This window comes from Agelaius tricolor, unplaced genomic scaffold, assembly GCF_023055355.1.
Source record: "Agelaius tricolor isolate 1412-34295 unplaced genomic scaffold, bAgeTri1.0.p SCAF_1, whole genome shotgun sequence".
NCBI classification, from domain to species: domain Eukaryota; kingdom Metazoa; phylum Chordata; class Aves; order Passeriformes; family Icteridae; genus Agelaius; species Agelaius tricolor.
This window is the reverse complement of record NW_027269261.1, coordinates 35,906,520-35,921,740: the sequence shown is the minus strand read 5'-3', so window position 1 is coordinate 35,921,740 and position 15,221 is coordinate 35,906,520. Positions and strand designations below refer to the sequence as shown.

Genomic DNA, 15,221 nt, shown 5'->3' with positions numbered 1-15,221 from the left:
GAAACTACATCCAGTCACCCCATCTAAACATGAGGCCATGGATTTCAAATCCTAATTCTGTGCTATTTTAAGAAAAAAACAAGAAACAAACAGAACTCTTGCCCTTTGTTGTATTTATCCACAGCAATTCGGAGTGGTCAAACATACATTTTATAAACAAAATATGTCATTGTCGAGGTAGTCATGACACAAGCAGAGATGACAAGCAGTCTCAGATGGCAACTCTTTATTATTGAAAATGGCTGACCTTTTATACACTTCCTAATTGTTTATGCTTCTTCTACTCCAACTATTGGCCACAATAAATCAACATAACACCATTAGTGAAAAGTAACAGTGACTTCAGCTAACTTTCTAAAAATGCTTCGTCCAGCTGCAAAGTTCTCTCCTTATCTTTCTTCAATTCATCTCTTCTCTCAGTCTCCTTGGTAACAGCTTTGGAGAGAGCTCCTTATCAGTTTCTTCTTGCTTCTCAGCTTCTTCTCTCTCCTTTAGCTAACAGGCCTGCTGTTAGCCCCTTCCACAAAAACACTTTTATTAGCTAGTACATGGGTTATTTTGAATCAAGAATTAGAATACAATTGGTATTAAACTATTGTTTCAGTTAATTTCAACCAAGACAAAGTTACTGTAGATTAACCTCAGGAGGTAATAATTATCTAGAAAAAAAAGGTTTTAAAAAAATAGATGGAATTTCCTTTTCCTCTTTTTATTTTGCATGTTTTGGCAATATAGTTTAAATCAGATAACTTAGCTAATAGAGCATAACACTAAGCGAAACCAGAACTTAATGGGAACTGTTACTAGACTGTTTAATTGATTTGTTCCTACTTCTGATGTGAAAATTATCCCATCATTACACTTATGTTTCCACTTTACTCAATATAATTATTTTTCATTATCCTTTCTGCAACAGCTCTATCCAAGAAAAACATCTTGAGTATTTAGAGATACTCCAGACACCTAGTCCAGCTTATTGGGTAACTGCTTTTAAGAATGGCCCTAGATAGAGAAAAGTCTTGTACTGTTTCTCCTTGTTTTATAGAAGCATCATAATGGTGTTTCCCTCTCTGGACACCAGCAGCCACATTCAGCCTGGTACAGAACTCAGAAATGGAAAAATATACTCGGGTGGGGCCTCTACAGACCACACTGTCACCTGAGTGCACAGTTACTGTGGTTTTTCAGAGTCAGAGGTGAAAAGAAATGGCTGGCCATGTGCAAAACAAAGAGCAGTCTCTTCTAAAACAAGAGACCCTCTTTACAATAAGCAGGCTAAGCTTGTCACTTCAGCATGATGCAGTGGCTAGAGAATATGAGCCTCAACTTAGATTAAAAAATGGTAACCTGGTATAATATATATCTATAGATCTATATCTCCTTCAAGCCCATGGACAGACTTGCAAATTATTACTATTTGTTATTTTAAATATCAGCTGTATCAGAAACCTCATTCTGACCTAAGTTCTACTACCCTGCTGCTGTGCAAACAGAGCAAAGTCAGTTACCCTGTAGCTCCTTTGGGATGCTGTTGAAAGCAAAGTAGTTGCTTTTGTATTAGGTGGTATGGTTAGATTACTTCAGGGATCCCTCTAATCATTTGGATACATTTCCATTTTTACACAGTATCCCTGACAGGCTCAATGATCTTTATTATTCTTGTCTCAATCATTGGTTCTAAGAAATGTTAGTAGCAATGCTTTGCTCATCAGCTAAACCAGGGACTGCTTTCATGCTCTTCAAATGGAAATCAAAGTTGTAACTTAGGCCTCTTCCTTCAGATGTTGTGACAAGTCAGTGCCACTGGTTCATGTTACTGTGTTACTGTAATTGGATTCTTTTCAGTATATGCCCATTTCCTGAAAGGAATAGGTGAGGTCTGTCTCTGTACTCTTCCTTGATCTCATGTTTCAGCAGGCTTGGCCAGGTAAGAAAAGGAATGTGGACTGCTTTACCTTTTCTAATGGACAATTGGGAAAGGGGTTCCAAATTTAGTGAGTATTTTTTCCCCTCCTCAATGTAGGAGCAACATATTTTGATCTAACCTAAACTCCTTATCAAATAATTTAACCCAAACCACTAATGGCCTCCTCTAAACTGACTGCCATCCCATGCAAGACTTAACAGCATTAACTTAGGTTCCTTTGTTTAATTTGACATGAATGTTTTTTGTATATAGAATTTCTTCTACACACCCATTTCATAGTAGGTTTCTGTACTTCTAATTGCTGCCAGTACCCTAACACCCCTGTTCTCAAAAGATTTGTTATGGAATTATTCTAAAATATAAAATTTGATTTCTCATATATGGTATGATACTCATCCTAGTGAATATATAGCAAATAGGGTTGAAAACCACAGACTTGCCAACAAGTGTTTACATTTCCATTTAATATGAGAATACATCCCCATTATGTAGTAAGAATATGAGGCACAGAAAAAAATAAATTAATGTCATGATCCAGGAAAGAGAAGCCTTACTGTTTTAGAGAGTCATCTCCTACATGTAGTGGAAATATTACATATACCTTATAAAGTACTGTAATACATAGGACATATTCCTGGAAGAGAGTGATGAGAGCCATTTACAGACAATTAGCTTGTATTTTCTTCAGAATAAATCACATGAATTACACATGCAAACTGGAGTAAGGAGGGATTATGTAGCAGTGCCATTAAAACAGTCAGAAAAGCCTACAGTTCAATCTGAGTAGTCATACGCCTGACCAAGACCAAGAACAGTTTCTCCAAAAATTCTGATCAAAATTCACTGATAGAATCAGACAGAACAATGATATTAGGTCCTGAAGAGTCTGACAGTACAGTAGCACTATTGAAAATATCCCTGTTTTATCCATTTCAACAAAAATCATAATCTGAATTACAAGTATACTGCATAAGCACCAAGATAATATAAAGTAAAAGCTTATTCATCAAGTCCCTCTGATAAATGGTCCCCGACAAAAAAGCAAATTTTTAATGTACTTTTAAGTACTTTTGGCAAGAGATACAAGTTCCACAAAAGAAAAACCACTGCAAAGTCTGAAAAAAATTCTAAAACTTGTAAAAAAGATCAAAGGTAGAGCATTTCTAATAGTCTGAGAAGTAATGAAATTCACTCCAGTTCCTGAGATAAACTGTAGATCAGTTGTGAGGATTTACCAGATTGGACCGCACTCTCTTTCTCACCTTCTCTTACACACTGCACACAAGGTCAGAACTGAGGATTCTGCCTAAGCTTACAAGTCAGCAAAGCATGTGAAAGCTCAGAACATTCAAATTTTCTTTTCCACTATAAATACAAGAGACTGGCAACTCAGGTCAGAGACAGACAGACTTCTGCAACAGTCTGTCAAAATAATTTCCAGACAGAGGCAATTGCTTTAAATTAACTGCACTTGCATAATCTAAATTAATATAATTCTGCGCTTCTCTCTGGTTTTCACTGACAACTGTGCTCTTATTCAATCCCCCTGCTATTTAAAAGAGACCATAGATGAGTTCAAACTCCTAGGGTCAGACTTTTAAAAAGAGCATCTGTCACCTAACAGCTCAGCAGGTCTCTATGCTGGAACCATCATCAATGTGCTCCATTGCTACCAGCCATATGGTCAGTTTCTAACTTAGAATTAGTGTTGTGCTCCATCTTCTGTAACACTGCTGGAAGATCCAGTACAGAAGAAATAATATAATGAGGTACGGGGGAGGTATCTACTGGGGCAGTCATTGCTTTGTTTAACCAGACCGTTGCTTTCAAGCCAGCATTCAGGCCTCCTTGAATATCTGTATCTAGAGAGTCACCGACCATCACACACTCCGCGGGCTGCACCCCCAGGAGATCGCAACAGTAATGAAATATGGATGCCGCCGGTTTCTCCTCTTTCTGCTCTCCCCCCACAACGATGGCATCGAAGTAGGGCTGGCAGGCGCACGCCTCGATCTTCTCCCTCTGCGTCTGCCGCTCGCCGTTGGTGAGGAGCAGCAGGCGGAGGCCTTTCCGCAGCTCGGTGAGCATGGCCCGCGTGTCCTCGGCCAGCGTCAGGTGCTGCAGCCGCGTCGTCTTCCACAGGTAATAGCACTCGGCCGCCAGGTCACGGTTCGCCTCCCCGCCGATGGTCTCCTGGATCGCCTCCTCCCAGTGCGATATCCGCAGGTCTGTGATGCACATCTTGGCGGGATCGTGGCACTCCTTGAGGAGCTTGGCCTGCACCTTATCGCAGACGGCGCGGGCCTCTCCCTCCCCGTAGTGGTGCTTGGACTGCAGGGCGCTTATCACCTGCAAGGGACGCGGGGGCGCGCGTCAGGGCGCTGCGGGGCCGCGCGGCGCGCTCCCGGGAGCGGCGCCCGGCCGCGTGTCAGCGGGGGAGGGAGCGGGACACGCGCGGCACCGGCACCGCCGCCGGGCCGGGAGCCACGGTGGCCGCGGGAAGGGGGAAAAGGGCAGTACCTCCTCGATGGCGCGCCGCCCCGCCGCTGCCGTGTCGATCAGCGTGTTGTCCAGGTCGAAGAACACCGCCTTGACGCCGTGCAGCCCCATGGCGCCGCCTCCCGCCAGAGCCGCCCCGCTCGGACGGCAGAGGGGAGCGCCCCTGACCGCCGGCAGAGCCGCCCGTGCCGGGCACAGCGCGTTGGGGCCGCCCGGGGCCCGCCCCTCGCGTCAGGCCCTCGGGGCGGGGCCCGGGCCAGAACTGGGCTGCCTGGGGCGCGCTGGGCGGCGGGCGGCGCTGCCAGGTGCCCCTCCCGGCCCCAGAAAAGGAGGGCTGAAGGGGCGTAGCGCTCTGGAATGGGCTATGAGGAGAGCCTCCCGAATCCCAGCAGCTCGTGTGGGCTGGGGGTGGTGCCGGGCAGGGCAGAAAGGCCACGGGAGCTCCCGTCCCCGGCTACCGCTGGGAGTGGCGGCGCGCCCCTCGCCGTGCGGGCCGTGGGCAGGGCCGCGGCTGAGGCCGGCAGCAGGAGCGGCTCTGCGGAACCCCGGGCGTGCCCTGGGCGGGCCCGCGCCGCGGTATTTGACGTCTATGTTTCGTTGTTTGGTGTTTGCTTTGGTTTGTTTCCTCTGTGTAGGAATGCTTTCTGGATGAGGTAACGGGACAGCGGGCAGCTGGTTGGAAAATAACCTGTTGAGGTGCTGCCAGGGAACAGCTTTGCCGTGCAAGAATTCCCCCTGCAGCGCTTCCACGCGGGCCGGCCTGCCCGCTCCCGGCTGTTGGCAGCAGTTTGGCTGGCTGTGCCAGCCCCGGGTTTGCGGCTGCTGCCGCTGGGGAAGCCTGTCCCAGCCTTAGGGAACGGCACCACACAGGTCCCTGCATGGGGTCGCAGCGTGGCGCCCAAAGATGCCGAAGTCTGTAGGTTTTCACTCCGTGAACGGGGACCTGCACGAAGGAGGACGAGGAGGCGCACGTAAAAGATTCGGTTCAGTTCGGCTTTCCCAGCTTCCCTGTTACCTTCTGGAGCGTGTCCTGCAGTTACCTCTGGGCACAGCAGCCACAGCACAGGGATTGAATCATCCATCAGCAAGCGTTCCTAATAAAGCCAAAGTCAGTAACTCCACTGTAACTCCACTATTTTGAGACTCTGTATAATAATGGATTATTTGAAACTCCAAAGGTGAATATTTTATAGAGCAAATGAATCTCAAAGGCATTTGAGTGAAAGCCTGAACGGCCTTATAGAACAAGATTTTTAGGTGTATATGCCAACGACTGTTTCAGAATTTATGATTTTTCCCAAGGTGAAGTTTAACAGTGTCTTGTTCATTGATAATGTTTTGAGAAACACAAGGTATTTTTTAACAGCCATCTAGCAAATTTTCTTAATTTGATTTGTGTTTAATACTGCTAACATCCATTAGACATTAATCGTTAACTGCAATTCACGAAGCTGGAGGAAACTTTGTCTTTTACCAAAAAACTGGAAGTTCACTCCAGGTCACTTTCAGTTCTAAAAAACACACCTTTGGTAGCAATCTCCTTATCTGATAGAAGACATTGAGTTACATGCAAGGCCAAAGCAGTTGTTCCCAAAAGTTTGGCATATGGCAAGTAAAACTACAGAAGATAAGCCTTTAAGGAGACAGGTGGATTCTGAGAAGAAACAGAGATAGCTAAGGATCCTGTAGTTAAGGCAATAAGAGGAGTTTTAATAAAATGACTCTAGCTGGTTCTAATAAAATGTGCTAGTTTTGCTTGATAAGACAGAAAAGGTGTCAGGCATGTGGATTTTATGTGCCTCTACTGAATTACTGTTTTTCAGAATTTACATAGAAGAGTGACTTAAAAATAGGATGCATTCTACTTAGGAAGATGACATTTGTTTCAGAGAGCCCTACATTGCAGACAGTGAGCATTGGATCCTATGTGTACTTTTGGAAAAAGGTACATTTACATAAAATGTTTGTGTTTTCAAAGACCATTTGGACCGTTTATCTATCAGCAAGTGTGTTACCTTCTCCTTGTTCTCCTGTTGCTTGTTCTGCAGCTCACTGGAGGCTGGAAATCCCTCTCAGCAGAAGCTGAGAACCAGGAAAAGGACAAGCGGAAACATAAGAGAGAGTGCACATCCTAGAAGTGATAATGTAAGAATGCCAGTTTGGTATCTTTAAACAAGGAATTGCTCCTTTTTTTGCTACAAGATGATTATGTTTAGGAGTTCAACATTTGGAACTCTCTGATGGCTTTTTCCTGCATCTCCACTGGTGTCTCAATGGGCTCCTTTTTGGTTGTGTTAGCACTATGAGAGAGCAGGTGAGCTTCCTGGGTGCCCAAGTTGTTTCCTCGTACTGAGGAAGACCTAAGGCTTACTGCTGTTTTCCTTTTCTACAGCTGTCTGATTTCTGCTGGATACAGACCTGGCAGGGGGTGGAAATCAAATCTGGGTGATCAGGAGTAGTGACCTGTGTGCACAGTGGAAGTCATTTGCTCCACCCTTTACATCTAGCCCCCGAAAACTAATCTTGGAGATTTTTCTTTTCCACTTCCACAGAATATATTATTAATTTGGTGGCTGATTTTTTTCCTTTATCCCAGTAAGAGATTTATTATGAAGTGCATTCATGTTCAGTGATAACCATGATATATTTCAAGCTCGATGTGTTGAGGAATACTTCTCACACAGGTGTCTTGGCCTGCAATCTGCAGATTGAAATGCAGATTGGGCTCCAGGTTGGAGGTCGAGACAAGAGGCCATGAATTCCCAGCCTTTGGGACAACAAAAGACATGAAGACAGGTGACAGCAGCCAGGTGAATGGACAACTGAGAGTAACAGCCGGTGACTGCCGACCTTTTGGATAAGGCGACGCCAGTGCGATGGATGAACAGAGCAGGGAGGCAGGAGAAGACGAGAAAGAAGAGCAGGACTGACGCCCTGGGGACACTCTGAGGTTATAAAACGCCGAGGGTTCTTGGGCTTGAGGGCTTTGGAAGTATTTGGGTGCGCACTCCGCTGGCCATGTTGCGGAGCTATAGGGTGTGGTTACTGTAACAGGAAAAGGCGCCAGCGAGTCAGGGGCAAGGCCGGGGGCTCAGGTGTTTGCGAAGCCGCTCGCCTGCCTCGGCGCCCCAGTTCCCCGTAAGCTCAGGAGCGCCGGGCAGAGCGCAGGCAGCGGAGGCGCCGCTGCTTGTGCCGGGCCGAGCGCGGCTCCCCGCGGCCTCAGCCCAGAGCCGCCCTGCTCCCCGCGGGGCTCTCCCGGCCTCGCCTCCCTTTCGCTTTCGTTTTCGTTCTAACGCGACCGGCACTGCGGGAAACGAAACTGGGCGGGGTCTGCGCAGCGCTCCGGGCCGAGCCGGCTGCTGGAGCGTCCGCGGGTCCCGGAGCGTCGGCAGCAGCTCGGAGGTACCGGCGGGGCGGGGGCGCGGGAGGAAGGGCAGGGTCCCTGCGAGATGGGGTGCCCGCAGCCCGGCTACAGAGGCCTGGCCCGCCGCGCTCGGTGGCGGCAGCCTGGGGTCATCTTTGGTCCGTGCGGCTGCGCCTGGCGTCACCGCTGCTCGAAGGGATATGTTAAGTGCCTTCTGAATCTCTTCTGCAGGAACCGATTCTAATTCTGGAGAAACATTACTGATTATTTTTCTCCCACATAAATCAGTTAGTGATTAATTCTTTTTCTGTCAAAAAACCTGCTAAGAAATCTTCTCTAATCACTGAATTCTCCACTCTGCTTTCTAAAACCCTTATTCCAAGCAATGACTTCCAGAACATTTGCAGACCAATCATTTGAATTAGAACTTCGAATTAGTTTCCCATGAACTTTGTTGCTGGCACCAATTTTCTATTTTATATCTTAGCAGTGACCTATCTACCAGGATTAGGGCTGCCTTTATTCCATGTTTAGAGCAACAGACACATCTTTGAATGTTACTTTGCAGCATCTATTGAAGATTGTGTCAAAATGGATCGTGAGTATATGACGAAGATCAACCGTTACAGTCAAATACATAAATGTACAGTGGTTTATGACACCATCGATAAAACGGGCCCAGACCATGATCCTGAGTAAGTTTGCTCTGCGTGTCAATAACGAGCAGGGCTTTTCCTGCAATGAACAAACTGTGTAAAGCTTGCAGTCACAAATATTAATTTGCTGAAAGTGCATGTGTAGTGGGAAAGCTGGTTGAAACAATGAATTGAATGGTAGGTGCATGGGGAAGACATCATGTGATACAGTTTAAGGAGAAAACTTATTTCAAGGGTGATGGCTCTTTTTCAGAAAGTACCAGCAATGCACCTGTTACTTACTAGTAACTGTATCTTATATTATGCATCTCCTCTCAGAAGGTGGATTGGGTTACAGCAAGAATTTCAGTTTATGATTTCAAAGCTACAAAGCAAAGTGTTTACAAAGCATTGTTGATTTCTAGTCAAAAAGGTTGGGTGTATTAACTGATTTCATACTAACATACTTAATGTGTAGTATATTTTTTAACATCTCTTACAAGAAGAGGGTCGTTTGCTTAAGAAGTTTTGCTTTCCCTTTTAGAGACAATTAGGGTGATGGAATATATTTTATTTTTTAACACTGATACAGTGTATTTTTTCCCTTGCTAAAGGTTGTAGATACTCAAGATCTGTAATATTTCCTTGCATGATTTTTAAATTTTTTTTGCTAGTTTGTATGAGGACAAGGCTTATGCTAATAATTAATACATCTCTCTTGATGTGTTGCATGTTGTCAGATAGCACTGTCTATGCAGATTTAGTCTTAAATCTGTCTAACAGCTCAGAATAAATTAATAGATATTATTTGCATCTCAAATATTAATAGTTATCTTATTTTTTACCCATGTGGCTCATGTATTCAAAAAAGTAACTCTTATTGCAGTAAAGACCACAGCTGTGATCACACAGCAACGTCTTCATTCTTCAAAAGTGATGGCATGGGACTGACAGAACTTACATACATTCCAAGTTGTTTATTCCATTTGTTGTGGTTTTTCATTGTTTTTTTCTGTGTGTTCTGCTACATTCACAAATGAAATTCAGCCCATTTTGTGACAGTGGTATCTAGGAAAATCCTGGGTAACTTGGGCTATTCCAAGGATACAGTGTAAAATGTCTGGCTGTAGTGATGTGTAAACCTTCAGTCCCTTATGCTTGCTGCTCTTTCCTGGTGTTCTGAATGCATTGACTGCTGCTGGTTGTGAGCTAGCTCCCTAACTCTGCTGTGGTGTCCCATCTCATCAGTCACCTTGCAGCTGCCTGAGGCATGATGCAGAGATACCTCCCTTCCTGTCATGGTTCTGGTGTGAGGAGACCAGGATGGCTCAGTTCTGAGCTTTCATGGTCAGGGAACACAGAGAGTGGACAATTAGGCCAGTCTTGCCTAAACCTGTCCAGTCTGGGAATTACTCATTGCCTTGGGGTTCATGGTGAGTGACTCCGCACTTACGACCAACTCATGTATCACTTCTGCCGGTAGTCCTCAGCTTGGTCCTGGAGACTCACTGCAGATTTCCTCAGGATGCTTAAATTATTGGTGTATTTTGATGCAGTGTCATAGCTGAATGTGTGTAGTATTCAGCACCTAGGTATGGGTTGGCTGATAGGTTCTTCTTGGGAAGGAGTTTTTCTTACATGTTTTGTTTTTTCTTTGTTGTTTCCTATGTGTAGAGTATACAGCACACTATGGGGGTGCCTGCTCCTACTGTTTGCCCCCTTAAGATTTCTTGTTAAGCCTTGCTTACACAATGAGAGCAAGCACTTTATTCTGCATCTTCATTGTTTTCCACCCAAACACTTCGTTAAAGGGAAGTGGAGAATGAGATTGGAATAATGAAAAAAGTGAGTTCCTAAAGTCACTACACTATTTGAGACCAGTTTTCCCACACAGGAGCTCATGGTGCTGTACCTTGACTGTGTGAATCCATCTTGTTGGCTGTGAGCATTTACACACTGCTGCAATCTGAAGCACAGAGGTGCTCTGAGACTATAATGGTCACTTTAACTTGGTGCAAGTGTGTGCTGCTGCCGCAGGCAGAAATCCACTTGTTGTTTTCTCTGTTGCAAAGGCAGTATCAGAAACATTAGAGGATTTGCAGCTGCAGGACAAGTCAGATCTGTAAGGACTGATTTGTCTGAAATGCAACCATTCATTATTAGGGCACAGTGGTGGGTTGACCCCAGGAGGCAGTGAAACCCCCAGCTACCTACTCACTTCCCCCCAGTGGGACAGGGAGAGAATCAGAGAGGTGAAAGGGAGAAAAAACTTGTGGATTGAGATAAAGACAGTTTAATATACAAAGCATAGCTGGATGTGCAACCAAAGCAAAATAAGGAAGTTGCTTACTCCTTCCCATCAGCTGGCAGATGTTCCCAAGAAAGTGGGGCTTTGTCATGTCCAGTGTGTACTTGGGAAGGTAAACACCATAGCCATGGGTATCCCCTCTTCCTTCTTCATCTCCCAGCTTTTATTGCTGAGTGAGATGCCATATGGCATGGAATATCCCTCTGGACACCTGCCTTCCTTGTGTCTCTTCTCAGCTTCACACCTACCCCTCCTCTGCTTCCTGGGAGGCCGGAGTGGGAAAAAGAAAGCAACGGTGCTGTGCAAGCACTACTCAGCAGTAGGTAAAACATTAACTCTGTGTTAGTTCCAAAGCCACAACACATCACCATTCTGGCTGCCCTGAAGAAAGTTAACCCCATCCCAGCCAGATCCAGTCCTGTCAGTCCTGAGCTGCATCAGATTCCCATTCTGACTCATGGAGTTGCCCTATGAGAAGCAGGACATGCACAGTTGTGGAATGGAGGAACAGAGAGGAAAGGGATCAGCAGTTGAGCACAGAAAGGCAGGAATGAGGCATGTGTTTGTTTGTTGGTAATTTTTTTGTTTTGTTTTGGTGGGTTTTTTTTTTATGACTGCCTTTAAATTCATGTCTCACAAGCACCAGACGTGGTTTTTGCTCTTATTAAGCAATGTACATCACAGGGTACTAAAGGTGAGTGTAATGTCACATCTGGTTTCATGAAACCAAAATTAGCTAATCTTTCCTCTGTGTGGTGTCACACTGCTGAGATGTGTCCTGGTGTTAGGGCTTCACAATCTTGCTTGTAACAATGCTGACCTCATCCATTCTTATGCTTTTAAAAACTAAATTATTTTGATTTAAAAAAGCAGTTAAGCAGCTAAAAGTACTGTTTGAACTAATAAAGTGCATGTATTTGTGACTAGAGAGGAAAATTTAAAAAGTATTTATACTAAAGAATTATGATAATCATAAGGTTTGATATAAGAAAAGCACATTAATGCTTCAGTACTTCCTGTAGTTATCCTATAGTGCTTTGTTGATAATAAACCCCAAAGTTTAATCTGATAAGGTTATTAAAGTATACATGTGGGAAAAATGTAGCAATGTTTTTGACAAGTTTCCTTCATTGCAGGTTCACAGTTGTTGTCAAAATAAATGGTGAGGAATATGGTAGAGGCACTGGTAAAAGTATAAAAGAAGCGAAAGCGGTAGCAGCAAAAGAAACATGGAAAATGATTGAGGAACAGGTGAGTAAACAGTAGGATTAAGTATTGGGGGTTACTAAGCAGTGTACATCACATGTAATGTAGTAAATGTTGCATATCTGAAAATAGATTTTTGATAACATGTTGTTTAATTTAAAACAGTTTCTATTATTCAAGTTGTCTTTGTTTCTGTCCTATTCATCACTTTTCAACTTTTTATCACTGAATTGTTTTCCTTATTTTTTTTTCCAATAGGGTTGATATCTAATACTGTGTTTCATCCTCTGCTGTTATAGGAGGATAAGGAAATGTATTTGCTTTTGTTAAGCTGCCTTGGTGTATCCAAAGTGGGCAGTTGTCCTTTTATATCTTGACAATTGTTATATGATTCAATATCTACAAAACATTTGCAGGGCATTACTCAGTGTGTTGGTTGCCACTCTGCTAATGAAATTGCTTACTTTCACTTCTACTAATTAATCTTTTTTTCCTTTTCATTATATTCTTTACAGTATAGCTAGTTGTATACTCTCTCCTTCCTTGATTAAGACTAGGTTTGAATTTTGCTCCTTAGTTTTCTGCCAAGTGTTTTGCCCTTCTTTATTTGCCATTCTTTATTTTTCTTTCCAACTCTGAATGCTTCTTAGCACCTTTTGAGTGAAATCTTTCCTTACCTATTTCTATATGGCTTTTATTGAGTCACTGTCATTACTTTAACACAATTGCTGCATGTCTGCTGCTACATTACTGATGTTGGCTAATCATGAGACAGCTGAAGAGTCCTGCTTTTGCCTCTTGTACATGCACAGGAGCATTTGCAGCCCTTGCTAAATGGGAGCATCAGCAGCATCCTGCTGCCATCCCTTCTTCACAGCTTGTTCCCTATATTTTCCTAAAAGGGGTGGGATGAGGCATGGTGAGAGGTTGTTAAAGGCAAAAGTGTAGTACTTGGAAAGCCACTTTTACGTTTATTCAAAATGTAATAATTATGCTTGGGATGTCTGTCCTTTGCCACAAAGGACTCAGTTAATGGAAACTTGGGGTTTCTTAAGAGTGTTTTGAAATGTGGACAAACCTTGCAGCTATATTAGTTCTTGTGCACTGTTTATCTTAATGTATTTTTAAACTTAAGTTTTCAAGTTACCTGTTTTGTTTGTTATATAGTCTAAGAGTCCCTCAAATATGGCAGCTGCAGATTTAACAACAGCTCAAACAACCTCAGCAACCTCATCACCTGCACCAGACAAGGATTATGTCAGCCTATTAAATATTTATTCCCAAAGGACGGGTTACACAGTTGATTATACTAACAAAAATCGTACTGGAGATCCCCATGTTCCCACGTAAGATATAATTTACCTTCCTGCTTCCTTCTAATACTTTTTGTGTTTACTAATGCTACCATTAATTATCCTTGGTCATGTTTGCTGAATCTTTAGAAGGAGTCATACCATCTGCCTGAGAGCATTATCCAAAAGCTTCTTGAACTCTGTCAGGCTGTGCTGTGACCACTTCCCTGGGGAGCTGTTCCAGTGCTCAGGCACCCTCTGGGTGAAGAATCTTTTCCTGATATCTGACCTAAACTTATCCTGATTCAGCTTCATGCTCTCTCTTTGAGTCCTGTCACTGGTTACCAGAGAGCAGAGATCAGTGCCTGCCCCTCCTGTTCCCCTCACAAGGAAGCTGTAACTGCAGTGAGGTTTCCCCTCAGACTCCTCCAGGCTGAACACAAGTGCCCTCAGCTGCTCCTCAAGGCCCTTCACCATCTTTGTTGCTGTCCTTTGAACACTCCCCAATAGTTTAATGTCATTTTTATATTATGGCACCCAAAACTTCCCCCAGCACTCAAGGTGAGGCCACCCCAGTGCAGAGCAGAGCAGGACAATCCCCTCCCATGCCCAGCTGGTGATGCTGTGCCTGATGCCCCCCAGGACAGGGTTGGCCCTCCTGGCTGCCAGGGCACTGCTGGCTCAGGTTCAACTGGCCAGTAACCAGGATACACAGGTGCCCTTCTGCAGTGCTGCTCTCCACTGAGTTATCTTTAAGGCACAACAAATTGGTAGTTACCTACCATTATTAATTAGATTAAATGTATATTGAAAATGCTGTTCTGAAGATGTATACTTCAGATTTCCATTCTATAATGTCGCTTGATTGCAGTGTTTAAAAATCATTAAATTGAGATTTGTTATATGGGATATAAGACTCGATTCCCTGTTGTATTTTACAGGTATTCTATTAGCTGTACAATTAGTGGTCATTTGTGTGGAAGGGGCACTGGACCTTCCCTAGGTGCTGCAAAACAAGCTGCTGCAAAGGAAGCATATGAGAAGGTATATAAGGAAAGCTCTGTGACAGTATGTGCTAGATTTATCCTATCACAGAAGTTTAAATCTTTGAACCAATTTCTTTATTGTATTTAAAAGCATATTCCATGGATTCCATTGAAAAAGGAAACAATCCATATTTTAGTATGTTGGTTTCGCTACTGTTAGTAGAATTTATGTTGTGCTTCTGTATTCTGGATTAAAAAAACCAAACTGCTAACAATTGATATCTCTCTGTGTTTCAGAATAGGTCTGATATGCTGTCGTTCAAGGATGCACATGTTTTAAAAATTTTAAAATTCCAACTCGTATACCAATTGTCTTCTGTGAGAAGTGTTGTTGAGCTGGCAGACTATGAACATATTTCTTTTACTGTCTTCTGTGGGATCAAAAATCTATTGTGTAATGTGAGAGGCAAAAGCAGGAGTCAGAATCAACAGGACTTGCCTTCTGTAGTGCTCCAAGGCAGAGTCCTATGAAACAATTGCTGACACCATTCTCTGGAGAGCAGAGCTGTTGTCTTCATGTCGGCAGCTGTTATTTCCACATGTGCAAAAAACTATCAGAATTCCAATAGTGATCCAAACCCACTTCTGAAATGTACAGAACATATGAACTAACTAAATGGAAGGTAGTTTAAAGAGAAGAATGGCAGTATAGGGGAGGAAAGAAGCCTTTTCACTTTCAAGTACTTTTAAAATTATTTGGCTGTTACTGTGAATTTTCAATGCTTTTAGAGTTGTTTTTAAGTCAACCATGTAATTAATTAACATCCTATTATAGATCTAGGAGCCTTTCTTAAGATCTTCCTTGGTTGCAAACCCATGGATCTTTTTATTTTCATTGATGTCTGAAATTTATTACCTCAAACAGAACTTGTATACCATATAGTCTAAATTTAGATTGGGTTGTTTTGGTTTGGTTTTAATTTTTATTAATTCTCAGTGATGTC

The 15,221-nt window shown here is 43.5% G+C and overlaps 2 protein-coding genes across 10 annotated transcripts in view; one reads left to right on the top strand and one right to left on the bottom strand.

Moving 5' to 3' along the window:
• Window positions 1-206: 206 nt before the first annotated feature.
• NANP (N-acetylneuraminic acid phosphatase) lies at window positions 207-4,688 on the bottom strand. Its single transcript, XM_071429740.1, has 2 exons — window positions 4,448-4,688; window positions 207-4,276 (listed from the first exon to the last, which is right to left on the bottom strand). The coding sequence occupies exons 1-2, from the start codon at window positions 4,535-4,537 to the stop codon at window positions 3,581-3,583; spliced, it is 786 nt and encodes a 261-aa protein (XP_071285841.1). The 5' UTR covers window positions 4,538-4,688; the 3' UTR covers window positions 207-3,580.
• A 488-nt stretch (window positions 4,689-5,176) lies between these two features.
• Window positions 5,177-15,221, top strand: part of EIF2AK2 (eukaryotic translation initiation factor 2 alpha kinase 2) — a 26,019-nt gene continuing 15,974 nt past the window's right edge. For 3 of the 9 annotated variants that reach the window (XM_071429703.1, XM_071429694.1, XM_071429645.1), the window contains exons 1-8: window positions 5,177-5,534; window positions 6,250-6,371; window positions 6,475-6,571; window positions 7,111-7,376; window positions 8,359-8,485; window positions 11,870-11,984; window positions 13,107-13,285; window positions 14,173-14,275. In XM_071429703.1, the coding sequence (XP_071285804.1) occupies window positions 8,382-8,485; window positions 11,870-11,984; window positions 13,107-13,285; window positions 14,173-14,275 (501 nt within the window). In that variant the 5' untranslated portion in view covers window positions 5,177-5,534; window positions 6,250-6,371; window positions 6,475-6,571; window positions 7,111-7,376; window positions 8,359-8,381. Of the gene's footprint in view, window positions 5,605-6,249; window positions 6,372-6,474; window positions 6,572-6,641; window positions 6,741-6,818; window positions 7,377-7,397; window positions 7,829-8,358; window positions 8,486-10,050; window positions 11,428-11,869; window positions 11,985-13,106; window positions 13,286-14,172; window positions 14,276-15,221 lie in introns of those variants that run through there. The other 6 variants (XM_071429664.1, XM_071429654.1, XM_071429725.1 and 3 more) reach the window with 6 other exon arrangements.

Coding starts and splice junctions, on each gene's coding strand:
- NANP (XM_071429740.1), bottom strand. CDS start 4,537: ATGGGGCTGCACGGCGTCAAGGCGGTGTTCTTCGACCTGGACAACACG. Junction 4,277..4,447: donor GGCGGCGCGCCATCGAGGAG/GTACTGCCCTTT, acceptor CGTCCCTTGCAG/GTGATAAGCGCCCTGCAGTC.